This window comes from Microcebus murinus, chromosome 8, assembly GCF_040939455.1.
Source record: "Microcebus murinus isolate Inina chromosome 8, M.murinus_Inina_mat1.0, whole genome shotgun sequence".
Lineage (NCBI taxonomy): Eukaryota > Metazoa > Chordata > Mammalia > Primates > Cheirogaleidae > Microcebus > Microcebus murinus.
In genome coordinates, this window is record NC_134111.1 from 106,438,442 (window position 1) to 106,463,298 (window position 24,857).

At 61.0% G+C, this 24,857-nt stretch overlaps 1 protein-coding gene across 2 annotated transcripts; it reads left to right on the forward strand.

Moving 5' to 3' along the window:
- The first annotated feature begins 2,349 nt into the window (after nt 1-2,349).
- GPR35 (G protein-coupled receptor 35) lies at nt 2,350-24,857 on the forward strand. Of its 2 annotated transcripts, none has more exons than XM_012755722.3 (2): nt 2,350-2,439; nt 22,671-24,857. In XM_012755722.3, the coding sequence occupies exon 2, from the start codon at nt 22,681-22,683 to the stop codon at nt 23,599-23,601; it is 921 nt and encodes a 306-aa protein (XP_012611176.1). In that variant the 5' UTR covers nt 2,350-2,439; nt 22,671-22,680; the 3' UTR covers nt 23,602-24,857. The 2 variants fall into 2 exon arrangements, with proteins under 2 accessions (XP_012611176.1, XP_075862234.1); XM_076006119.1 differs by lacking the exon at nt 2,350-2,439 and adding an exon at nt 18,727-18,934.

The following is a 24,857-nucleotide window of genomic DNA, read 5'->3' on the forward strand; positions in this document are numbered from 1 at the left end:
CTCACACACTCACCTGGTTCCGGGGAGCAGGAGGCTGGGCCTCGCTGTGTCGCTGTGGGGGCAGGGCTGGGGGGGCTGTTGAGACTGAGACGGGTGACAGGGCTATACTGGTGGCCTCCGGAGGGGCCAGGGACCTGGGCAGTGGGCGGGGCCGGCCAGGCTGGGCAGGCGGAGTCCTGGGCTGGGGGACGCAGGACACTGCGGGACTCGGGTGCTAGGAACAGAGAACCAGCACGAAGGCACCACCCAGGCCTGGCAGTGAGGAAAGACGCCTCGGGACAGATTCTAGAACAGGAGCCGCTGTGGCAGGAACATGAGGTCCATGCAGAGGGGTCCGTGGGTCTAGAGGGCACCTCTGCCTGCAGCCAGCACTGGCTACGAGCTGTCCTGGGGGACTGGCTTCTCCATCCCCACTCCCACTCCCCACCCCAGGCTGCAGTGAGAGCCGAGGGTGCCACTGAACAGTGCAGGGACAGTCCTTGACGCTGGGTGGGGACAGCTGCCACTAGTCCCTTTTAAACTCCTTTGCTTCTGGGCCCCTTGGTGGCTGGCAGACCCAGAGAGCCTGGCTTAGACCCCCGTTCCAGCTGTGCTCATCTGTGTCTGTTCCTCAGTCTGCACCCTCATGGGAGCCTGCGCCCACCATCCTCTCCCTCGTGCCCTGGCTGCTGCCTGGGCCCCGAGAGCTCCCCCTGCCGTCCTCCAGCCCCCAAGCTGTGGGGGCAGCGCACTTCTCAGGGGCGGGGGCCACGCCCAGCAGCAGGGCGTGAGCTGGAATAGCTCCTGGTGCCTCCTACAAGTCCCAGCGTGGTGCTCCCTGGTCCCCTGGCTCCAAGGCAACTTGGGCGGAGCTGGGGCTGCTGGGGTGTGGTTGGCAGTGAGGAGCAGAGCTGGCCCAGAGCCAGCTAGGCATGGGGGCAGGTCCTGTGCGGGCGCCCGCTGTGCAGGGGGTCTCCGTACCACTGAGGCGGGCAGGCTGGCACCTGCGAAGGGACAACTTGGAATGGCCTCCTGGGATCCCCATCCAGCCCCACCCCCACCCCATTGCTCTGGGCTGGGCCCTGCAGCCTGTGCGCTAGCTGGTCTCTGGGAGGTGCTGACACCTTGTCTAGGAGCCCCAGGGGCCTGGGGGGACTGGGGCATCTTCTCAGGGAGGGGGAGGGCTCAGGGCTCGGAAGCTTCCAGAGAGTCTGGGGAGTAACATTTCCAGGCTCCGCTAACTGCCCACTCCCCTGCTCAGGGTCTGCAGGGAGATGTCCCCAGGGCACCTGGGAGAGGGACCTGGAGGCGTGGGGCAGCCTGGAGGCGTGGGGCAGCGACCCTTGGAGGTGCCCGCTGGCCTCTGGGAGGGAGGGGAGGCTGGCGGGAGGCAGGCGCCACGGGGCTTCCCCCGCGTCCTGGCACCTTCACTACTGGCCTCCCCACGGGCTCTTGGCTCAGCTCTGCTTAGCACCAGGGTAGAGGCCATCCAGCCGCCTGACCCGCCCAGCCTCAGCCCTGCCTAGAGCGTCACCGCCAGCCTGCCTGCACCTGTGCGAAGGTGCACGAGGACCCGGGGCGGCCAGGCTGCCCCGCCCTGCGTTGTCTGGGGGCCCCAGGGCTGGCGTGGAGCCGGCAGCCGGGTCCAGCGTCCTGCTCTCCCGAGGCCATCTCAGCTCCGACAGTCACCCGGCCAGCCTCCCATCCGCACCCGTTCCGCAGGGCCGTCGGGAAGCGTGCTTTCTCCCCCCGAGACTCCTGCTCTTCCTGTCAGGCCACAGGGCCGCTGCGACAGTGCCCCAGACGGAGTGGGTCCTCTGCCTCGCAGACTTCTCACGCCTTTGCCCTGTTCTCACGTGCGGGGGAACGGGGGTCGCTCTGGGGCATTTCTCATGGGTCACTGCTCCCATTCTTCGTGACCCACCCCTCCCCAAGGCCCCGCCTCCCACTTCCATCACCTGGGGGGGAGGATTTCCGTGTGGGCATTTCGGGGTGACACAGAGTATGGCCCACAGCAGCGCCCTTCTCTTACGTGCTCCTCAGCAGCCCTCAGAGTCCCAGTGGCCTGTGTCCCTCCCAAGCAGGGATACCAGGCGCCAGAACTCTCCGGAACACCTGAAGGCACAGTCTGACCTTTCCATGGTGTCCGGGGCTGTGGCCAGAGCCAGGCCCAGACTGGGGTCCCGGCTACACTGCAGGCTGCGGGTGGAGCCCCTTCCGCTCGGTGCGGGACACGGGGGAGGGTGGCCCTGGCGGAGCCAGGCGGGCGGGTCTGGGCGTGTGTCCCCAGCATTTCCTTCCCGCTCCGCAGACTTTGACCTGCACCACCTGCGTGGGTTGCTCCCGGTGTCACTTCCGGCTCCACACAGCAGTCGGTGCCCCGGTGGGAACTGTGTCCTGCCAGTCCTGGGGCTGGCGTCTTCTCACTCCCTGCAGGCGGGCGTCTGAGCGTCCGTCGGGGTGAGTACCGTACAGGGATCCTGCTGCCCAGGAGCACGGAGCTGGGGAGGGCCTGGCCGGCTGCGCTGCCTGCCAGGAGGAGGGACAGGCTGGGGCCAGGGCGGTCACGCCCGGCGGGTCGCGCTCTCCCGCCGTTCATAGTCATGCCTCTCGCAGTGTCCCACGCATGCCTGGTTTGGGTTTTGTTGGGTTTTTCTCTCCAAATACTCAACGATCGAAGCCAGCTTTGCTGCCCTTTGAAACTGATGGGAGAGTCACTTTATTCCTGCGGATAATTTGGAGTCTTTGGACCCCAACGTGAAGCACTGGCTGTAGCTGCTTCATCAGGGGAAGGGGCTGTTCTGGCTTGGAGGAAGGGCTTTGGTGGGCAGGCCGGCCTTGCCAGCCCAGGGGCACTCGGCTCTCTGCGGGTCCCAGAGGAGCTCCGGCCGCAGTCTCGGGCTGTCCGGGCAGGGCTGGGACTCGAACAGTCAGTCTCCCCACAGATAGCGCCTTGAGTCTGGGCTGGGACCACAGACCTGCTCGCTCAGGGGTGCCGGGGAGCACTGGCGCCAGGTTTAGTCAGAGGCACGCACGGTTTCCCCCACCCAGGCCAGGGCTCAGGTTGGGCCCATCCTCAGCTGCCTGGGACGCCCGATCCCTTTGTAAATCTGCCAGGAGACGCACAGCCCTGGCTGGGCTAGACCAGCCCTTGTGCCCTGTGGGTTCCTGGGACCTAGACAGGTGTGACGTGGGGGCACTGTAGTGGCATGTGCAGGTGTCTCCGTTTTCCAGCTGACGAGGGCTCACCCCTCCTCCTGCAAGCCCAGTGAGGACATTGAGCAGCACGGATATGTCACGGGAGGGGTCTTACCCATCATTGACTAACCACCTATCTTATGGGGTGTATGCAGCAATCACAGGAACAATATGTTTATCGTGTGGCCTCTAGACCCCAATGCCGTGGGGCGGGGTTGCTCTTGCTACTCGCAGCTCAGATCCTTTGTTATGCCTCTAGGCAACACCTTTGTTTATCACAGGGAGCCTGTCTGGAACAGATTACTTTCAAACACTCTGGGCAGAACACATACGTTACTAACTTTAATTCTTAAACTAGGAAAATATATGTCAGTCCCCTACACCCACTATCTCGCTGCCCACTGTTCCTCCGTTCTGAAGACCCCCAAGCACATGGGGGTGGGTGGCACACTACCGCAGATGTGGCCGAGACATGCAACACCTGCCCCTGCGGTGCATGCAGTTCACTGGGAGGGCTGTCTGCACACAGGTGATCCAGAGAGTCAGAAAGTGAGTAGACACAGGAACGGGGGGGGGGGTGGCAGTGGGGTGTTCCTTGACCAGGTAAGGGTCAGCCAAGGGCAAGAAAGGGGCTAGGCATGCTCGGAGGGTGGAAAGACTGCTCGCTGTGCCTGCCGTTTGGGGAGTGGGCTTGAAGAACACAGCAAGGGCTGAGGCTGGAGAGGCAGGCAGGGGCCTTGTGTGTTACTTAAGGAGCTCGAGTTCTGTCTGGTGGGTGTAGGGGAGCCACTGTGTGGTCTAAACCAGGGTCTCACACATGCATGTTTGAAATCTCTCTGGTTGAAGTCCTGAGGGTGAACTGGAGGTTGGCAACAGCCAAGGCTGTTGCAGACATTTAGGTGGTGTCCTGGGTGAGGGAGGAGGTGACAGAGGCCGAGAGAATAGGCAAGTTTTAAGGTATGCCCAGACAGCAAAACCAACAGGACATGATGCTTGATGCTTAATTGGCTCAATCCCATAGAACAACACAAGGAGAACAGACATCTTCCAATCCATGAACATGGTATACTTGTCTATTTATTTAGGCCTTCTTTAATTTCTCCCAGCAAAATCCTGTAGCTTTGAGCATACACATTTCACACTTACTCCAAAGTACTTCATTTTTCAATGCTTGTAAATGGTATTGCATGCTTTATTTTATTTTCCAATTGTTTGTTGCTAGTATATAGAAATGCATTTTTTTGGTATAATAATCTCGTATCCTGTAACCTTGCTAATTTACTTATTGGTTCATAGTTTTTTCATTTTTTTGGTGTTTTTTTTTTTTTTTCCTGGCAAATACCTCAGGATTTTCTACATGCACGATTATGGCATTTGTGGCGATAGATAGTTTTACTCCTTCCTTTCCTATCTGTGTGGGGTTGTACCCCTCATTTCCTCTCGCTAGGACTTCCTGTACCATTTTGAACAGAAGTGGTGAGAGCACTGTCTTTTTTCCTGAATGTGTGGGAAAGTCTTCAGTCTTCACGGTTAGGTGTGATGTTTCCTGTAAATGCCCTTCACCAGGTTGAGGAAGTTTCCTTCTTTTCCTAGTTTGCTGAGAGTTTTTACCATTCACAAGTGTTGAATTTTGTCAAATACTTTTCTACATCTATTGAGAGGATTATATAAATTTTCTTCTTTATTAATGTAGTGAATTACATTGATGTTTTAATGTTGAAATAAACCTTGTATTTCCAGGATATCTGTTTGTGATATATTATTTGTTTTATATATTGCTAGATTCGATTTGCTAATATTTTATTAAGGATTTATATGTCTGCGCTTATTATGGTATTAGTCTGTACTTTTCTTGTAATATCTTTTCCTAGTTTGGGTATGAAGATAAAACTTGACTTAGAAAATGGGCTGGGAAGAGTCTTTATTTTCTGAAGTGGTCAAGATTGGTGTTGCTTTATTCTTAAATGTCTGATGGAACTTACCGGTAACACCATCTGGGTGAGATATTTTCTTTGTAGAAAGGTTTTAAATTAAGAATTCAGCCGGGCGCGGTGGCTCACGCCTGTAATCCTAGCTCTCTGGGAGGCCGAGCCGGGCGGATCATTTGAGTTCAGGAGTTCGAAACCAACCTGAGCAAGAGCGAGACCCCGTCTCTACTATAAATAGAAAAATTAATTGGCCAACTAATATATATAGAAAAAATTAGCCGGGCATGGTGGCGCATGCCTGTAGTCCCAGCTACTCGGGAGGCTGAGGCAGGAGGATCGCTTGAGCCCAGGAGTTTGAGGTTGCTGTGAGCTAGGCTGATGCCATGGCACTCACTCTAGCCTGGGCAACAAAGCGAGACTCTGTCTCAAAAAAAAAAAAAAAAAAAAAGAAGAATTCAACAACTTTAGTAGACATACACTATTCAAATTTTATATTTCTTATATACATTTTAGCAAATTGTGAGCTTTAAAAAGTTTGTCCATTTCATCTAAGCTGTCAAATTCATTTGCATAAAGTTCCTAATAATATTCCTTTATTATTCTTCTAATGTCTGTAGCATATGAAGGGGTATCTCATCTTTCATTTCTAATATTAGTAACTTATGGAGTAATATTTTTGATCAATCTAGCCAGAAGCTTGTCGACTTTATTATCTTTCAAATAACCATGTTTTTGTTTTACTGATTTCCCTGTTGTTTTCCTTCCACATCAGATTTCCACTCCTTCTTGTTTCCTTTTTCCTACTTACTTGGGTTTAATTTGTTGTCGTTTTCTAGCTTCCCAAAGTGGAATCTTGTATCAGTGACTCTAGACCTTTCTTTCCTAATACAGGTACTTAAAGCTACAATTTTCCCCTAAGCGTGGCATTAACCTTATCTCACAAATATTGATAAGTCATGTTTTCATGATCATTTAGTTCAAAATATTTTGTGTCCCCTTGATTACTTATTTAACCCTTGAGTTTTGTATGTGTGTTATTTAATTCACAGATATTTACCTCTGGGGCGTCTCAGGGGAGGGTGCCAGGGGGACTCAGAGATCACCCGTGGTGCATAACTGGGTGTTCATTTGTGTCTATTCAACACCGTATTAGAGCAATTTTTAAAAGCCCCAGGGACTGGTCAGCCTTGCCAAACGCTGCTGGCAGGTGGATTGAGAGGCTTCCTGGGACACGGGAGTCCAAAGGGGCCTCGGCGAGAGAGACTCCGGTGGGCTGGCCGTGGCGGGGTTCACACTTCAGTGGGTTGAGCACGGGGGTGGGGTGTTGAGGAAATGGACTCTGTGCATGCAGACGTGTCTTGCAGAGGGATCTGTGAGACCTGCCTGAGCTGGTGCGTGGTCCTCTGCAGGGCTTGGCGGCCAGCCAGGCCGTTGGAGCAGGCAGACGGTTAACCAGAGCCAGGGCTGTCCAGAGGGCAGGGTCGAAGGGCAGGGCTGGGGGCCCTGCATCGGCCGGACAAGTGGCCGAGGCTGGGCTCCACGTGCCGGCCGGCAGGGCTCCCTGGGGACAGTTCTCGTGCTCGGGGAGCTGCACCCACAGAGCTGCCCTGGCGCGGGGCAGGATTCGTGGTCCTGCCTCTCCCCCGGGGGCGTGCACCTAACTGTCCCGGCCGCCAGACAGCAGTGGTTCCGCACAACCGCAGAACCTGCCGGATCTGCCTTATCTGTGTCAACTTCCTGCCGCTCCAACCCCAGCCCTGCCGAGAGCTGTGTGACTGTCACTGGCTTCAGAGGAGGAGGAGGAGGGCGTCAGAGCCCCCCTGGCCCAGGGTCTGGCCAGGGGTGCTCAGCAAACATGTGCTTGAGAAAAAGAACAAGTGCATGAGGGTGGGTGGCTGGAAGAGGCTGGCGGCAGTGGGGCTACCCCGAGATGCCCCGCAGGGTGGCAGGGGTGGGAGGAGAAGCAGGGCTGAGCATTCTGGGTGAGGAGGGGCCCAGGACATGAATGCCAGCCCGCCCTGCACACGAGAGCCCGGCAAGGGACCGGAGCTGCTGCAGGTTGTGAAAGTGATCGAGCACCAAGTAAAAACCGTCTGCCGTTTCCTGATGCCCCAGGTTGACCCTGACCTGGCTCTAACCCTAACTCCGATCCAGACCTCACAGCGACCCGCATCCTGTCTCCAGCCCCAACTGCACCCTGGGAGGCAGTGCTGTGCTCCCCGCCAGCCCCTCCGCTGGCCACCTTGCCCCAGACCCCCGCCCCGCAAACGCAGCCCCCGCCTCCTGCGCGTCCGTGGCCTTCCTCACTTCCGCAGCCTGTCAGTGCATCTGCCCCTGGCCTTGCCGCTGCTTCCCAGCCCTTTGGTCCTGGTCGTTGTCCCAAACCCTGCGCGTGGAGTCCCAGCTCACCAGCTGATACCAGGAAAGAGTCCGGGCTGGCCATTCCAGTTCTCTCCTCTTCAGACACCCCTGGGGGACTTGAGCCAGTTCCTGCCCCCCCACCCCGGACCCTGGTCTCCCCACCCGTGCAGCATGGGCTGGGGGAAGGGGTGCAGCGGCTGCCGCCCAAGTGAGCCGATGGAGGCAGCCCAGCCCCCAGTTCTGAGGAGCCCTCGGCTCTGCAGGGTCCGTGTGGAATGGGTGTGGTCCCACACCTGTGTGGAATGGGCTTCGTCTCCCAGGCACGGGGTGGTCCTGGACGGCACTAACCTGTGTGAGACCCTGTGGGGTAGGACCAGGTCAGAGCAGTCAGCACCACACATGCGTCCTCCTGCTCAGGCTCTCCTGGGCTGACAGTTCTCTCTCTCCACCTGAGTGCTCCTCCCATGGATGGGGCACAGCAGAAGCGTGCATGCATATAGACCTGTGCATGCATGTATGTTTGTGCATATATGCATATATACCCGTGTGTGCATGTGTGTACATGTGTGTAGGTAGTGCACATATACGTGTGCACACATGTGCATGCATGCACACGTACATGCATTATGTGTGCCTGCGTGCACATGCATGCGCATACATGTGCATGCATGTACTCATGTGTGCATGTATGTGTGCATAAACACGTGTGTTTGCATACGTGTGTGGACGCCTGTGTGTGTGTATATGTGTGTGCATGTTTGTGTGTGCACATGCACATGTATAGCTGAGCGGAAGCTGTTCTGCACCTGCCGCCCCAGGCCTGGCAAGCCCAAGTGCGGTCACCCCAGCTCCATGGGGCCTGCAGCTGCCCTCCTGCGTAGACGGCGCAGAGCACCTGCTGTGGGTCCCCTCCCGGGCTCGCTGGGGCCCGGGGCCCTTCCCCATCTGCCGCCCTGGCGCCGAGACTTGGGGGTCACTTGTTTCAGGGCCACTGCAGAGCCCCGTCCTCTCCTGCACTACTGTGGAGCTAAAGGAGGGGGTGTGTAGAGCTTGCACTGTAGCGACTGTCCCGCACACAGAAACAGGCAGAAGCATACGAGCCACGTGGCCGTCACTCTGCCTGGCGATGGTCGGCACCCCACCTCCGCCACCTCCAGCCGAGCGTGTCTGGAAGCAAAGGCCAGACACTGTGTGTGTCCTTTATCTGCAAAGCGTTTGCTATGAATGAAACACAAGGACTTGGAAAGCACCTGACCGCGATAACCCTCTCCGCGCCTCGCTGGGAAACGAGCGCTGCGCTCACTCTGCCAAACGCACAGCCAGTCTCCGCGCCGCCCGGTCGCCTCCCGTGCGTTTCTGAGGAAGAGCGTGGCGCCTGACTGGGGCGCCACGGCGGGGCTCTGCGGTGCGGTGGAGTCACAACTTCACCGTTACATTAAAGACAGTAACTGATCTGACTGAGCTGGGGTCCTCGGAGTTTGGCTCGAGCCCGGATCCTGTGTGTGGCCTTTCCGGGGAGGTGGCCCAGCCCTGCGCTGCCCCTTCCCACCAGGCACCGCCACCTGGAGCCACCTGGAGCCTCCTCAAGGCTGGGGCTGAGGCCTGTCCCTCCCCTCCCCCAGCCCCACCCCCAGGTCCACAAAAAGGCAGGAGCCCTTGGCACTGAGACAGGTGGTCCCCCCTGCCTGCCTGGCGCTGCCCCCACGGGGAGAGGGGCACTGAGGAGCTGGCACCTGTCTCTTTTTTGCCCCTTGCCGGCGCTGCCACGTGCTGTGGTCCATCAGCAGAGGCGCCACTGTACCTTGGCTCAGTGCCCCGACCGGCCACGGCCACGGCCACCGCCCGAGGGCTCCACGCCCAGTCTGCATGTCCCCCGTCTCCACTCGCCTCCGGGGCTCCCGGTGCAGGGCCCTGCGGACGGGGCTTTGCAGCCCGCACTCCTCCGGTGCTGTGCCCGTGTTCCCTGCCCGCCCTGCCCCTGTCTCGGGTGGCCAGCCAGGGCGCGGCGCCAAGCTCGGGCGTGGTTCTTCCCAAGTGGGGCGTCCGGTGGTCTCCGCGCCGTGGCTGCAGCGAGTGCATGGGGCGGGGCTCCCGGCAGGGCCAGGACAGGGCTCCGCTGGGCGAGGGGCCGCTGAGGGTGGACGTGGCAGGCAGCCTCCAAGAGGCCCTGTGCCCCTGCCTCCTCCGTTTCTGGGACTCCCTCCCCGGGAGGGCGCCGGACCGGGACTGTCCTGAGTGCGGCAAAGGCAGCGGTGCAGCCCCTGCTGAGATCAGCGGGCGGGCGGGGCTGTCTGGGGCGGGTTCGGTCCCACTCGCCCTGAGGGAAGCCGGTCGTCATGTCTGTGAGCTGCCCCGAGAACGGGCCCAAGTGGCCCAGGACAGGAGCCGGGGCAGGCGAGGCCTGGGACACACAGAGCCTGGGAGGCCATAACCCTTCCTTGTTTCAAACCGCTCGTTTTAGGCCGAGCGTGGTGGCTCACGCCTGTAATCCTAGCACTCTGGGAGGCCGAGGTGGGAGTATCGCTCAAGGTCAGGAGTTCAAAACCAGCCTGAGCAAGAGCCAGACCCCGTCTCTACTAAAAATAGCAAGACATTAATTGGCCAACTAAAAATATATATAGAAAAAATTAGCCGGGCATGGTGGCACTTGTCTGTAGTCCCAGCTACTCAGGAGGCTGAGGCAGGAGGATCGCTTGAGCCCAGGAGTTTGAGGTTGCTGTGAGCTAGGCTGATGCCACTACACTCTAGCCCGGGCAACAGAGTGAGACTCTATCTCAAAATAAATAAATAAACTGCTCCTTTTAGAGGTGACTTTTTTGCGCAGTGATGGGTAAAGACAAGGCACAACCGATATTAGGTCATTAAGTATGGAATGTCCGGTTTCCTTAAGCACTAAGTGACAGTTGCTATCTCTGACATCTCACTTTGACTCTTCTTGGTTTCTTTTTTTCCTGTTCTGAAGGTACCTCCTCAGTCCTTCAAACACATGTTTTGGTTTGTGATTACCTTCCACATTTTTTAAAGCAATTTTTGTGTGAAATCATGGGTTAAGTAAAAAATGTGTGTTATTTTTGAATATGAGTTCCGTCATGGAACCAGGGCAGCGCGGTTTGAAACGTCATTGAAGTGTCTGGGAAGGATGTGGCTAATGAACACGCAGAACGTTAATGGTTTGAGAAAAGTTCCATTCTGATGATTTCAATCTTGAAAAGGAGCCACGTGGGCAACCTGAGACCAAGATGGATAATGATGAGCTGAAAGCTGTAGTGGAAGCGAATCCTTCTCAACCTACGCATGAATTAGCTGCAAGGTTTGACGTTACTATTCCAACAATATCGGATCGTTTAAAACAAATCAGCAAGGTAAAGGAGCTGGATAGATGGGTTCTGCATGAATTAAACAAGCGTCGGAAGAGAAATCGTCTCAAAACTTGTCTTTCTTTGCTGTCACGACATAAAGGTGAACCATTTCTACACTGTATTGTTAGACGTGATGAAAAATAGATTCTTTTAGACAATGGCAAGAGTTCCACAAGGCTGGACAAAGATGAAGTGCTGAAACACAGTCCAAAGCCAAATATTCATCAAAAAGAACTCACCGTGTCTGTTTGGTGTCCAGCGCTGGCATTACCCACTACAGCTTCATGAGCGTGGTCAGCTGACTACAGCGGGTGTCTACTGCAACCGGCTGGATGAAACGATGAGGATGCTTGCGATTAAGCAGCTGAGATTGGTCAATAGAGAGAAGCCAATCCTCTTGCAAGACCACATGATGGAAAAAACAACGCTGCTCAAACTACAGAGTCTGGACTTGGAAACTCTCTGTCATCCACTGTATTCACCAGACCTTGCACCAACTGACCACCACTTCTTCCAGGCTTTGGACCACTTCTTGCAAGGAAAAATGTTCAATTCTCAACAAGCCGTGGAAAACGCCTTTTGCGATTTCATCACCACTCGCTCTCCAGGCTTCTTCGCTGCTGGCGTGAGCAAGCTACCACTCAGATGGCAAAACTGTGTCGATAGTTTAGGTGCAAACTTAGATTAACTGTACTGCTTCTTGTTGGAGATATAATAAAGTCCACTTTTGGTTAGAAATTGGACATTCCCTATTTAGTGACCTAGTATAATCGATGATGGATACTGGTCCTAGTTTCACTGATTCAAAGAATTTACAAAGCAGTGATAGTCTGATTCTCTCTCCACTCGTTTTATTAGCTGAAATATATTGTAAAGAGAAGCTTCTTTTCCTTACCTACGTGGTCACGTGGGGTGCTGTTTGCAGGGGGGGCAGGGTAAATGCAGGTTTTCTCCCTTTGTTTACCAGTTTTTAAAATAATGAGCTGTTTCACTAGCATCTTTCGAAAGTGACTCATGAATTTTTAAAGCGTAATTACAAATTTATGAAGCTAAACTATTAAATGTTCCAATTCACTGAAACCATCATCCTTGCTGGCTCTCAAATGCCCCCATCTCTGCCCGGTGTGGTCTGCCGTGTGGCTCGGTGCCGGGTCCCTTAGACGCGGCCCCAGGCGGCTCTGACGGCTGCTCTGTTCTCCGGCAGGAGAAGACCCCGGGACCACCACGTGCAGCTTCTCACCCAGACCCGACTGCGCCCCACTCTCTAAGGGGCCCCTTTTCCTCTCAAGAGAAACCGTATTTAGAGACTGCAGTCTGGATGTCGGGGTTCAAGAGAAACCATATTTAGAGACTGCAGTCTGGATGTCGGGGTGCTTGCTGCTACTGGGCTAGTCGTCTTTAGGCCTTGTCCGTGGACAGAACTAAGAAGTATCGTTTTGAGATAAGACACATCCTGAGTACAAACCGATGCTTTCTATTCAAATTCAGATCTACATAGCTTTTACTTTTTTTTTTTTTTTTTTTTTAGACAGGGTCTCGCTGTGTTGCTCGGACTGGCTAGAGTGCAGTGGCCAGATCGGAGCTCACTGCAACCTCGGACTCCTGGGCTCAAGCGATCCTCCTGCCTCAGCCTCCTGAGTAGCTGGGACTACAGGCGGGATCCACTGTGCCTGGCTAATTTTTTTTTTTTGTGGAGACAGAGTCGCAACCATTGCCCAGGCTGGTCTTGGACTCCTGGGCTCAAGTGATCCTCCTGACTCAGCCTCCAGAGTGCTGGGATGACAGGTGTGTGCCAACTCGCCCCGCTAGTTTTTAGTTATTGTTATTACATTTGCATCTCCTTTATCCCACACTAAACATTTCAAAGATATCCTACATAATTACCCATTTGTTTTATCCTATGACACACAGTATTCTCAAATTATCAGTACCAACACTACCATCAACAGAATGATTACTGAAAATAGCTTATTTTTATGTACTTTTGAAGATCTTGGGTTATATTGATGTGCAGACAGTCATTTGGAATCAATCAATCATAAAGTCACTTGGAAAATGATTATTGAAAATAATTAAAATATCTTTTGGTCATTCTTTTTGTACTCGGCCTATCCACATGTACAGCCAGATGACTAGATTTTTTAAACCACTTGGACGAGTTTGGTAGGGTTATATTATCAACTGATAATGCAAGTCCATTAAATGCCATTTTGCTTTCAGTTTTAAAAATTCCTCTTAAAATTTAATTTAATTCAATTGGGTAATGGCACAAATACCTACATGGTTCTAAAGCCAAACCTACAAGCCAGGGTATTTCTACTAAAGTCCAGCCTCCGTCCCTGTCCCTTCGCCCCATTCCACCTGTCACTAACAGGTAACAGTTTAATTTAAAACAAGCTCTGTAGGCCGGGCGCGGTGGCTCACGCCTGTAATCCTGGCACTCTGGGAGGCCGAGGCGGAAGGATTGCTTGAGCTCAAGAGTTCAAGACCAACCTGAGCAAGAGTGAGATAGAAAGAAATTAGCCAAACAACTTAAAAAAAAAAAATTAGCTAGGCATGGTGGCACATGCCTGTAGTCCCAGCTACTCGGGAGGCTGAGGCAGGAGGATCGCTTGAGCCCAGGAGTTGGAGGTTGCTGTGAGCGAGGCTGACGCCACGGCACTCACTCTAGCCTGGGCAACAGAGTGAGACTCTGTCTTAAAAAAAAATAAAAAAATAAAAATAAAACAAGCTCTGTAGCTTATTTTTCCATTTGTAAAAAAATACAAGCTGATGGCTCCGTTTTAAAAAACGTAAGTGAGCTTTATATGCACGCGCTTTTTTCACTTAGGTTTGTGTCCTGGAGATGACCACGTGGCATCACACAGCGACATTCTCCATCCTTTGACGACACCCAGTGTCCTGTGCCGTGAGCTCACTTCGCTCCAGCAGGGCCCTGTGGGGGTGGGGGGGCTGCAGGCCCCCGAGGGTGGGACAGTCCCCCCACGTGGCCTCTGCAGCGAGCTCCCCACGCTGTGTGCGTCTGGCCGTGAGTGCATGCCCAGAGTGCACTGCTGGGTTACAGAGCAGATTTTGCGAGATGTCGCCTCTGTGGGCGTTTTCGTCCCCTTAGACATCAGTGAGTAATGTCTTCAATGCGCCGTTGCCGATCTCTTGGGTTTTCCTGTCTGGCAGAAGAGAAACGGCCTTGCGGGCACTTTCAGTTGCGTTTGCGCGTCTTTTCTTATTTGTGACGGACCATTTGCTTCCCTTCTGGGAGCCGCGTAGATGCGTCTCCTCCGTGTCGTCCTGCCCAGCCTTTGTCTCCGGAGGCTGCTGGTCCTGGGGCGGCACGGGGACCTGAGGACTCTGGGCAGCGTTCTCAGGGGGCCTTCAGGACACCTGCCTCTGTCTCCTGGGCGCTGGACAGACCTTCCCCTTCCGGAGCCCGCCCTAGGCCGTGGCAAAGCAGCCGAGCCCGAGGTCTGCTGCCCTGGCAGGGGAGGTGGGCACGGTCCCTCGTGGGGTCGGGGGGGGGCACTTGCTCCTTTCTTGGGGAGACTTGCCCTTCCCCTGCCCGGAATGCAACCGCTGGGCTTTGGGGTTCTGCTGAAGGCAGGTATGAGAGCAACACACACTCCACTCTCTTGGGCTTTCCTCTCTCCATACCAGCCCCCCAGGCCAGGGCCCCCCGAAAGCAGGACCTCAGAGCTTCTGTCAGGCGACCTCGGTGGGGCAGGGGGAGCCCCTGCATGTGCCTGAGCAGGGGAGGGGTGCCAGGACGGGAGAGGCTGGCACCGTGCAGGGCCAGGGAGGGAGGCACTCTAGGAAGGCAGGTCCCGGAGTGGCCTGGGGGAGGAAGGGGACAGGCCGGAGGTGGGGGGGCAGTAACCTGCGTGGGAGTGACAGGGCCCCCCTACCCCCCACCGAGGGTTCCCAGGGGCAGGGGCGGGAGCTGTGGGGGTGAATGGGCTGGCGGGTGGCTTGAGGTCCAGGTGGCAGTATCTGCCCCCCCCCGGGAGCCCCCCTCTCCCTGCGGGGGGCCTGGCACCTCCTCGAGGCACCTAGGGGTGGGCTGAAGGGGCCCCAGGGGGAGGGAGGCCGCCCCTGGGTGTCCAGGGCAGAGCCCAGCAGGGCTGGCAGCGACCGACTGGGGCGCCTGTCGGGGTGTGGGCACCTGAGTGCAGGGGAGGCGCGGGGTGCCACACGCACCCTGCAGCCCCAGGTGGTGACCCCTCACAACCCCCCCGGGCTGGGGAGAGGCATGGATAGGGCAGCAGGGGTGGGGGAGGCGGAGGCACTGGCCCCCTTGAGTCTGCCCAGCCCAGCGGGCTCCCCCGGCCCTGGCTGCGTCCGGCCGCTCCTCTGCCGCCCTCCCTTCCTCCCGAGCAGCCCCAGCGTGGCAGCGCAGGGCCCCAGGGGAGCGGAGAAGCCGGGGCCCCAGGGGTACTGTGGGGTCTCCAGCGGGATCAGCACGTGGGTGCCCCACTGGGGCGGGTGTCAGGTGAGAGAGGTGGCCCTGCAGGGCGGGGCCCAAGATGTCCCCAGCAGTTTCTGCAAGGGGGCGGGGCTGAAGAGCTCGGGCAGGGGCCAGATCCCCGGCAGGGGCAGGAGGGTCTTGGGCAGCCGGGGGTCTGGCCTCTGCCCCTCATCTGCCCCCCAGGACCCTTCCAGGTGGCAACACTGGCTGCTGCCCACCAGGGCCCACGCCCCTCCCCCGCCTTGGCCTCCCTGCCACCCTGAACCCAGCCACTCCCCGTGGCCTTGTGTCCTCTGGCTGCCGTGGCCGTGGGGGGTGGGGTGCCCAGGGCCAACTTTGTGCAGGAAGTCCAGCCTGGTCACATGGGATGTCCCCTCTGGGCCCTCTGGGTCAGGGCCCACAGCAGCTGAGGGCCCCCGGCCGAAACTGCTGGTCTCCTGCAGCCAGGCCAGTGTCCTGGTACCCCGCACCAGGATGGGCTTTGCCGTCCCCAGACCCTTCCACAGCCACACGCCAGGGTCTCCACTTTATAGACTTTACGGGGGAAATTGCAAATGGGGAGTCTGGGACAGAGAGCCGTCTCCGTCACAGCCTGACAGGACCACCCGGCCACGCCCGCCTGGCAGCACCTCCCTCCCCAAGGGGCCCTCCGCAGGCCCAGACACTCAGGCCGGGTGTCTGGTGCTGCGGGGTTGGCCACGCCCGCCTCACAGCACTGGCCACGCCCACCTCACAGCACTGGCCACGCCCGCCTCACAGCACCTCCCGCCCCACGGGGCCTCCGGCAGGCCCAGACACTCAGGCCGGGTTTCTGGTGCTGTGGGGTCGGCCACACCCGCCAGGCATCCAAAGACCCAGAGCTGATTCTGCGACCCAGCTGCACAGCCTTCCCAGGTGGCTCTGCCTGTCGGGGCCCAAACCAGGCCCTAAGCGTCCTGCTGCCACCTTGGCACCTCTGTCCCTGGCACCTCTGTCCCTGGCACCTCTGTCCCTGGCACCTCTGTCCCTGGCACCTCTGTCCCTGGGCCTGTCTTCGCTCGCTGAGCATATGGGGCGTGGGTTCTCCTGGGGCTCGGAGGCTGGAGGGCTGAGCCCAGGGCTTCGGGCTCTGTGGAGCTCCAGGGAGAGACCAGGGCCCCGGAGCAAGTGAGAGGGTGGCGTGGCCGTGGCTGTAACCGTGGCCGTGACCCTGCCTCGAGGAGGCTGTGGGAGGTTGGAAATAGCTAGAGCAGGAGATGGGGGGGCGGCCCAGGAAGGGGTGCAGGGGGTGCAGAGAAACCCACACTTGCCCCTAGTGGCGTCCCCTCCCCTGCACCCGCCTCGTGGCCTCCCTGTCTCTGGCACCCTGTGGCCGCACGGCCCCCCCAGCACGGTGACAGGCCCCCCCAGCACGGTGACAGTGACAGCAGAGGCGGGAGCGGCCCCCTCGCGTTAGGGGCGGGTGTTTCCCAGCAGGACGTGCACTCCCGGCCCTGGTCTGTGACAGGGGAACAGAAAGTGCTGGGGGTGACGGGGAGGTGGATTCCTGTCCTCGTGTCCTCACCACAGCGCCCGGGGTGCAGAGGGCCGGCCGGGGCTGCCCCCACCCCCGGGTGGGCGAGTGAGGCTCTGGCCTTGGGCACAGCACTTGGGGGGCACAAAAACAACAGTGACCAGACAAAAGAGTAACGCGATCATCTGATGCCTCAAAACCGATGCAAGAAATCCCAAGGCGTCGGTATCTTGGCCTCCTCTGGGGTGACCCGGCCCCCGGGCGCTCTTCCCTCGGGGGGTTCATCTGCGTGGGTCGGTCTGCAGGGATGGGCCAGGACCCGGGGAAGGGCAGGACGGGGCCTCCCCCAGACCCCAGCAGGCAGGAGGGGCAGGGGCTGGTGGCCTCGGGCTGGGCCGAGAAACTGACCCTGCCCAGCCACGCCCAGGCCTCTTGGACCCCAGGGACCCAGGAGCAGTAGAGGGACACGGTCAGGCCTGGGCCCCGTCCCACCCCAGGCCGGCCTTAGCCGGGCCACCGCCGTTCATGGATCACCTGCTGTGTTCCCTGGCCGAGGTACCCGTGGCGCCCACACCCTCTGTGGGGTCTGCTCTGGGCCAGGCTGCCGCTGCGGGGGCAGGGGTGCCCTACAAGTGCCCACTTAACATGCAGGAAGTTATTTGTTTTTTCTTTCCTTATAATATTTTTTTTTCTGTTTTCTTGCCACCGTCCTCATTTGTGGGCAAAGAGCTATTTTAACCAGTGAGAAGTTCCATGATAAAAATCAAACAGGCGAGGTGCTGGAAACTGGGTCGAGGGTGTGGCCGTGGGGAGGGAGGGGAGCGTTCTGTGGGCCCCCCCACCTCTGCGCAGGGTGTGGGCGGAGAGAGCCGCCCCTCATCCCCTGGCAGAGACAGCGGGGTCTCCCTGTGCTCAGTTTCTTCTGGAACCCACTGAGTCGCCCGGGCCCGGCCGGAAGGTGCGGGACTGGGGGGCGGCTGCCCTCCGGGCCTCTGCTGGGGAGGAGCTGGCGGGGGCAGCACCCCGTTGAAGGGGGCAGCGTCTTGGGGGGGGCGTGGGCTGGCCTAGGCGGGGGCTCTGCAGGGCCGCACTCCCACCCGGCCAGCGGTGGGAGAAACACACCTGGGGAGACTCCCCTGCCTGTGGTCGGGCACACGCGTGACAGTGCATGTGCGCCAAGCCTGGCGGGCAGCGCCATCCGCTGACCCCGGAGGGTCTGGGGTTGGGGGGAGACAGGGAGGGCGGAAACCATCTGAGCCCCCGGCAGGAAGGAAACCCAACCGCGCCCCGGCATCATGCCCCTGGTGGGATGGCTACGCCGGGCGGGGCAGCCGGGAGAAGGCGGCGGCCAGTGGCTCTGCAGGGGCCTGGGCCGAGGTCAGGGGTCGGGGCGGGGCGCTGGGCTCAGAGCTCGGCCAGCCACACCCCTCCCCTGGGAGACTCCACCGCAGGCAGGAGGGAGGGCTGGGGGGTCGGCACGGGGGACAGAGCAGAGGTGCCTGGCCAGCCCCGAGGGGTGGAGGGAGAGTGTTGTAGAAGGGGCAGAGGTAGTCCGGAAAGGCGCTGGGAGGCAGGTGAGGAGGGGCAGGGGGGATGAAGGGGGTCACCCGCACGTCCCCGCACCGGCCGGCCGAGCGCGTCTGGGCACACGTGTCGGGGGTTCACCCCCGCTGGGGTGCGTGTGCACACGAGTGTGTGGTGCGTGTCTGCGTGGACCCGCAGAGCGACGGCTGCTTCCTGCCGGAGCGGGCGCACGGCCTCCCATGGGGGCGGGGCGGGGCCGACCGCAGCACCCCCCCCACCCCCCACCCCCACCCCCACCCCCGTGGGCGCAGCCCTGGGAAGGCCGGGCCTTCCAGAATGACAGGGCAGAATGGGTGGTGGGAAAGAGGAAGCCTCCCGGCGTGGGAGCCGGGGACAGGGGAGCCGGCTCTGCAGTGTCAGCCAGGCACCGGCACCACTTCCTTCCTAGAAACCCCCTCGCCCCGCAGCCCCAGCGGCACGCGCAGGTGGTGGGGAGCCCCGTGCTCCCGTCTGGCGTCATCACTCCTCCCAGCACCCCCAACCCCCACCGGGAGCAGGGGCCGCGTTGTCAGCACAGTCCCTGCCGTCAGGAGCACACAGGTGTCTGCACGGCACAGGGGCCCGGCAGCCGCAGGTGAGCACCGGGGCCAGGGGGCCGAGCAGGCAGACCTGTGGGGTCTGGGGGGGGGGGGGTTTGGGGTCTCAGAGTGGGGTGAGGGTGCGGGGGTCTCAGGGTGGGGTGAGGGTTTGGGGGGTTCCAGAGTGGGGTGAGGGTGGGGGGGGTTACAGGATGGAGTGAGGTTGGGGGTCACAGGGTGGGTGAGGGTGTGGGGGGGTCACAGGGTGGGTGAGGGTGTGGGGGGGTGTCTCAAGGTGGGGTAAGGGTGTGCGGAGGTCTCATGGTGGGGTGAGGGTGCGGGGGTCTCAGGGTGGGGTGAGGGTCTCAGGGTGGGGTGAGGGTGGGGGTCTCAGGGTGGGGTGAGGGTGCAGGGGTCTCAGGGTGGGGTGAGGGTCTCAGGCTGGGGTGAGGGTGGGAGGTCTCAGGGTAGGGTGGGGGTGTCTCAGGGTGGGGTGAGGGTCTCAGGCTGGGGTGAGGGGTAGGGTGTCTCAGGGTGTGGTGGGGGTCTCAGGGTGGGGTGAGGGTCTCAGGGTGGGGTGGGGGGTCTCAGGGTGGGGGTGTCTCAGGGTGGGGTGAGGGTCTCAGGGTGGGGTGAGGGTGGGTGGTCTCAGGGTGGGGTGAGGGTCTCAGGGTGGGGTGAGGGTCTCAGGATGGGGTGAGGGTGGGTGGTCTCAGGGTGGGGTGAGGGTCTCATGGTGGGGTGAGGGTGGGGGGTCTCAGGGTGGGGTGAGGGTTGGGGTCTTGGAGCCGGGTGGTGGGTTAGCTGTGGGAGCCCAGTGAGGGTTGGGACTGGGGACGGGGTGTCCTCCATGAGGGGCATCGAGCCCCATGTCACGGGCTTTGAAACCCTGGACAGCGACTGTCTAGTCTGTTCTGCTGAGGCCTCTGCGGGCCCGGCCCCCGCCCTGCAGCCACCCCCGGCCCTGCAGCCATCCCCTACACCCCCCCCCAACCCGGCCCCCGCCCTGCAGCCACCCCAGGCCCAGCCCGGCTCAGCCGGTGGGCGGGGCCCCCAGGCCAGCGCCAGGCTGCGGAGCACTGGGCAGTGTGGGGTCCCGTGCAGACAGCGGGTGGGCAGCGCGGACACCACGGCGTGGGGCCTCCCACCTGCGTGGCAGGCTCCTGTCGCGACGGCACAGACTGGGCACACTCGCCGCCCACCGTGTGCGGAAGCCGCGGCCCCTCTTGCTTGCCGCCGGAGGAGGAAGCAGCCCGGGAGCCGAGCTGGGGCTCCCCTCCCTCGACGGCCCTGGGCAGGATGTGGCAGCCCCTCCCTTGGCCAGGGGACCCCAGCGACGGCCCGGTGTGCGTGGGGGGACTGGCCCCCGAGTCTGCGGCAGGAGACCAACTAGCCCATGTCCTGACGCAGATCCGTGTGCTGGGCAGGGGCAGGCGGGACGTCGGCTGGCCGGGGTGGCCTCCGGGGACCCCACACCATCCAGACTGGACCCTGGGACTCGACCCCCGAACCTTTCCGGGAGGCCCCCAGATGACAGGCCAGGGCCCGTGAGCAGGGCACCCCTTCCAAGCCTCCTGTCACCCCGAAACTCCTGCAGCTTGTACCCTCCTCGCTGTTGGCCGGCGTCTGTTCCATTACGACTGGGAAATTTTAAAAACTACAGTTAGGATTTTTTTTAACATTTCCCCACAAAATATAGGGCCACACTGAGACTAACCTGAGAGCCACACCCCCGGGTGTGTGAGACCCCGGGCAGAGGTGGAGCTGGGGGTGTGGGGTGCTGTGGAGGAGGTGCTCCGGCCCTGTGAGCTCACCTGCCCTGCTGGTGGGGCCGTGGGGTGGGGCTGGGGAGCCAGGAGGGGCCCCCCAGGCTCACAGCCCGCGCCCCTCCCCAGCCAGCCTGGGCGTGAGAGTAGTGAGGGGCCGGCCCTGGACTCTCAGGCAGGTGGACCTCGGCGGGCAGGGTGGGGTTGCAGATTTTGGGGGGCAGCCCCGGCCCCGCCAGGTCCGGTGTCGCCGGCTCCCGCCCGAGCAGTGGACTCCAGGGACCAGCACTCTGCGTGTGCAGGACACACGGGAAGGGACGGCTCCGGCCTCGGTTCCAGGGGCTTCGTGGGGGGGGTGCTTGGAGCCTGGCTTGGCTCAGGGTCCCTCCGAGGGGCCTCAGGACCCCGGTGGGGTGTTGTTCGTGAACCGGAGAGAAAGCAAGCACAGTGCTTCCGGAGTAAGGAGGCAGCCACCGGGGTACAGGGATGCCACGTGTGGTCACACACGGGGTGCAGGGACGCCACGCGTGGTCACACACGGGGCAGGGACGTGTGGAAAGCTCACTGCTGGCAGCTGTGCCCTTTCACGTGGGGATGTGGCATCTAAAGAGCGCGGGGAAGGGGTGGGCTACCGCTCTTTCTGGCTGGCATCTGCCTCCCTAGTGGACTGTGGGCCTGGAGGTCCCAGGGGGCCCCGTCCAGCACTAATGATTAGTCACAGGGCTGGGGTATTTGCCCTCCCCCATGGGGGGGGCTCCATGCTCCCCAAGGCAGAGGGAGGAGGCAGAGGGAGGAGGCAGAGGGAGGAGGCAGAAGGAGGAGGCCAACCCTGTGGACTGAGTCCCCCTACCTTCCACACGCCTGAAAGGGCCAGCAGGAAGCTCCTGCAGGGACAGTGACCCTGGCCAGCCCTGGCGGGGAGGCCACTGCGCCCCAGCCCCACCCCTCCAGGTCCTTCCTGGCACCAGGGGGGTGGAGCCCATGGCTGGCGTGTCCCAGGCTCTGGGCACCTGCTGGCCCTGCAATCTCACGCCATGCCATGCGTGTGATACCAGCACTGCTCGCGACGGGGAGCCGAGGTTTCCCCAGCTCGGAGAGGCTGGGTCAGGTGAACCCATCCCTGCCCTGGACCTCACGCCCTGCCCACGTCCGCCCTGGGCTGGGCTTGGCTCTCCTGCGCCAGGCCACCGAGCACATGCAGGGCGGCGAGAGGCCACGTGGCCAGCAGAAGGGTGGCCCTGCAGGAGCTCCCAACAGTCCTGGGCAGTGTGGTGAGGGCCTGGGGGGGCTGCCCACCCCAGATGTGACCCCAGGGAGCTCCACAGGTGGGCACTGTGGCCCAGACGTGGGCCTGGGCTGACACCTCAGGCCGGTCTCAGCAGGGCCTCCAGAGCCCAGGCCGGGCGGGGCGCTCACAGGGGCGGGAGGGAGACCAGAGCTCCCCAGCGGCCCGGTTGGGGCGGAGGTGTGGGGGCGGAGGTGTGGGGGCGGAGGTGTGGGCTGAAGGAAGGCACCCCTGCTGCCAGGGCGGGGGTGGGGGAGGGGCAGATGGGGGTGGTTGGCCACACTGGCTTTGTCCTGGAGCCAGGCTTCCGTGCCCTTAAGCTGGTGGATGCCCATGGAGCTCTCTCTGCCTTGAGGGCTGACGGCCTTCGGGCCCCTGCCCAGGACTTGCGTGCTGGGGGTCCCTCTCGGCTGGGGCCCAGAGTGGGCTTGGGGCTCCTTCTGCCTCCTCTCTGCCTAGTAAGAGGCAGAGGAGGCTCTGGAGACCAGAGGGCTCTGTGTCCAGCCCGGAGCTGCCTCACTGTGCAGCCCTGGGCCTGCCAGGTCTCTCTGAAGGCCTCAGTTTCCCCACCCGTCCAGTGGGCAGGGGCTCAGACCTTGAGGCCTGACGGTTTCTTCCATTCCTTTGGGAAGGGGGAGTTTTGGGTGGGCGCGGGCTGGGGCGCCCCTCCCCCGCACGCTGGCCAGGGTGGGCGGGGCCTGCCCTCTGCTGACCCCCGCCCCCCCCCTGCTTGCACTGCAGCCCCGGGACCATGAACGACACCTGCAGCATGCCGGAGTGGCCCCCGCCCCTCACCTACGTCTTCTACGCCTACCTGAGCACGCTGCTGGTGCTCGGCCTGCTGCTCAACGGCCTGGCGCTCTGGGTGTTCTGCCGCCGCATGCCGCGGTGGACCGAGACCCGCGTCTACATGACCAACCTGGCGGCGGCCGACCTGTGCCTGCTCTGCGCCCTGCCCTTCGTGCTGCACTCGCTGGCGCACGCCTCCGCCGACACGCCGCTGTGCCAGCTCTCCCAGGGCGTCTACCTGACCAACAGGTACATGAGCATCAGCCTGGTGGTGGCCATCGGCCTGGACCGCTACCTGGCCGTGCGGCACCCGCTGCGGGCCCGCAGCCTCCGCTCCCCGCGGCAGGCGGCGGCCGTGTGCGCGGCGCTCTGGGCCCTGGTCGTCGGCTCCCTGCTGGCCCGCTGGGTGCTGGGCACGCAGGAGGGCGGCTTCTGCTTCTCCGCCCACGCCCGCCACACCGCCAAGACCACGGTGTTCTCGCTCGTGGGCTTCTACCTGCCGCTGGCCGTGCTGGTCTTCTGCACCCTGCAGGTGGTGACCGCCCTGGCCCAGAGGCCGGCCACCGACACGGGGGAGGCCGAGGCCACCCGCAAGGCCGCCCGCATGGTCTGGGCCAACCTGGCCGTGTTCGTGGTCTGCTTCCTGCCCTTGCACGTGGCGCTGACGGTGCACGCGGCCCTGGGCACGCAGACCTGCGCCATGCGCCGCGCCCTCGGCCACGCCCTCTTCTTCTCCAGCAAGCTCTCGGACGCCAACTGCTGCCTGGACGCCGTCTGCTACTACTACATGGCCAAGGAGTTCCAGGAGGCCTCGGCCCTGGCCACGCCCCCCAGCGCCAAGGCCCACAAGAGCCAGGACTCCCTCTTCGTGACCCTCGCGTAGGGGGTGCGCCGTGGGTGCCGTGGGCCAGGGCCGGGGGCTCCAGAGGTGCCCCCTCTCGGGGGACGCCGTGGGCAGCAGCAAGCCCCAGACGGGCCCTGAACTGGCTGTGGGCTGGGGCCTCTCTGGCAGCCCAGGAGCGAGATGACCCCGGAACGGATGGCCCGGGGACAAGGACAGAGACGAGGGCAAGAGGCCTGAGGCCTGAGCAAGGCTGATCCCAGGGACCCGGGCCAGGCCACACACCTGCCACCCCGGACTTGGCACACCCGGGCAGGTGGATTCTTGCAGGGTGTGGCGGGGCTGAGCCCCACCCCTGGGCGGGAATGAAGCCCCCTGGGAGCTGGTCCTGGCAGGGCCCGTGTCACTGCCCTCCGGTGGCAGGAGGCAGGCAGCAGGCACGTGGCTCGGAGGGCAGGGGACGTATCCCAGAGGACTCTCTGGGGCTCTCTACTTGGGGCCCTCTTTGGGCCCTGTCACCATGCCCCACCTGTCTGGCCCTCTTGCAGGGCCGAGCTGGAGGCCCACACTGGAGGCCCGTGTTGGAGGCCCACGCCCACTCTCCTAGGGCCCAGGCAAGGCTGGAACGGGCTTAGGCCCATGTAGGGCTGCGCAGCCAGGCTGGGGGGCGGCAAGAACCAGGCAGACGGGGGGCGGGGGCAGTGGGGGAGGGGCCGGGTCTGTGGGGAGGGCAGCGCTCTGGTCCTTCCTTCAGGGAAAGCCAGGGCCGCGTCTGGCAGGCAGGAGCAGGGTCGGGTGCCCACCGGGCAGGCGGGGCGGGGGAATTCCAGGCCTCCAAGCTCAAGCTGGAATGACCGGAACTTTCCAGGCATCCCATGGGTGCCGTGTGGAGGGCCTGGGCTCACACCCAGCTCTGCTGCCTCACCTGTGCTCTCGGGCTCCACCTGCCCCGTCCTCCCTCTGCAGAGGGGAGCAGGCGGCAGCCGCGTTCTGCCGGGCTGGCCGCACGGGACGAGGCTGGAACACTGCACAGGGCCCCACGTTAGGAAGGGCCTGGGGCTGGTCGCGGCGGCTCAGGATCACTCGAGGTCAGGAGTTCGAAACCAGCCTGAGCAAGAGCGAGACCCCATCTCTACTAAAAATAGAAATAAATGAATTGGAAAACTAAAAATATATAGAAAAAATTAGCCGGACGTGGTGGTGCATGCCTGTAGTCCCAGCTACTCGGTAGGCTGAGGCAGGAGGATTGCTTGAGCCCAGGAGTTTGAGGTTGCTGTGAGCTAGGCTGACGCCACAGC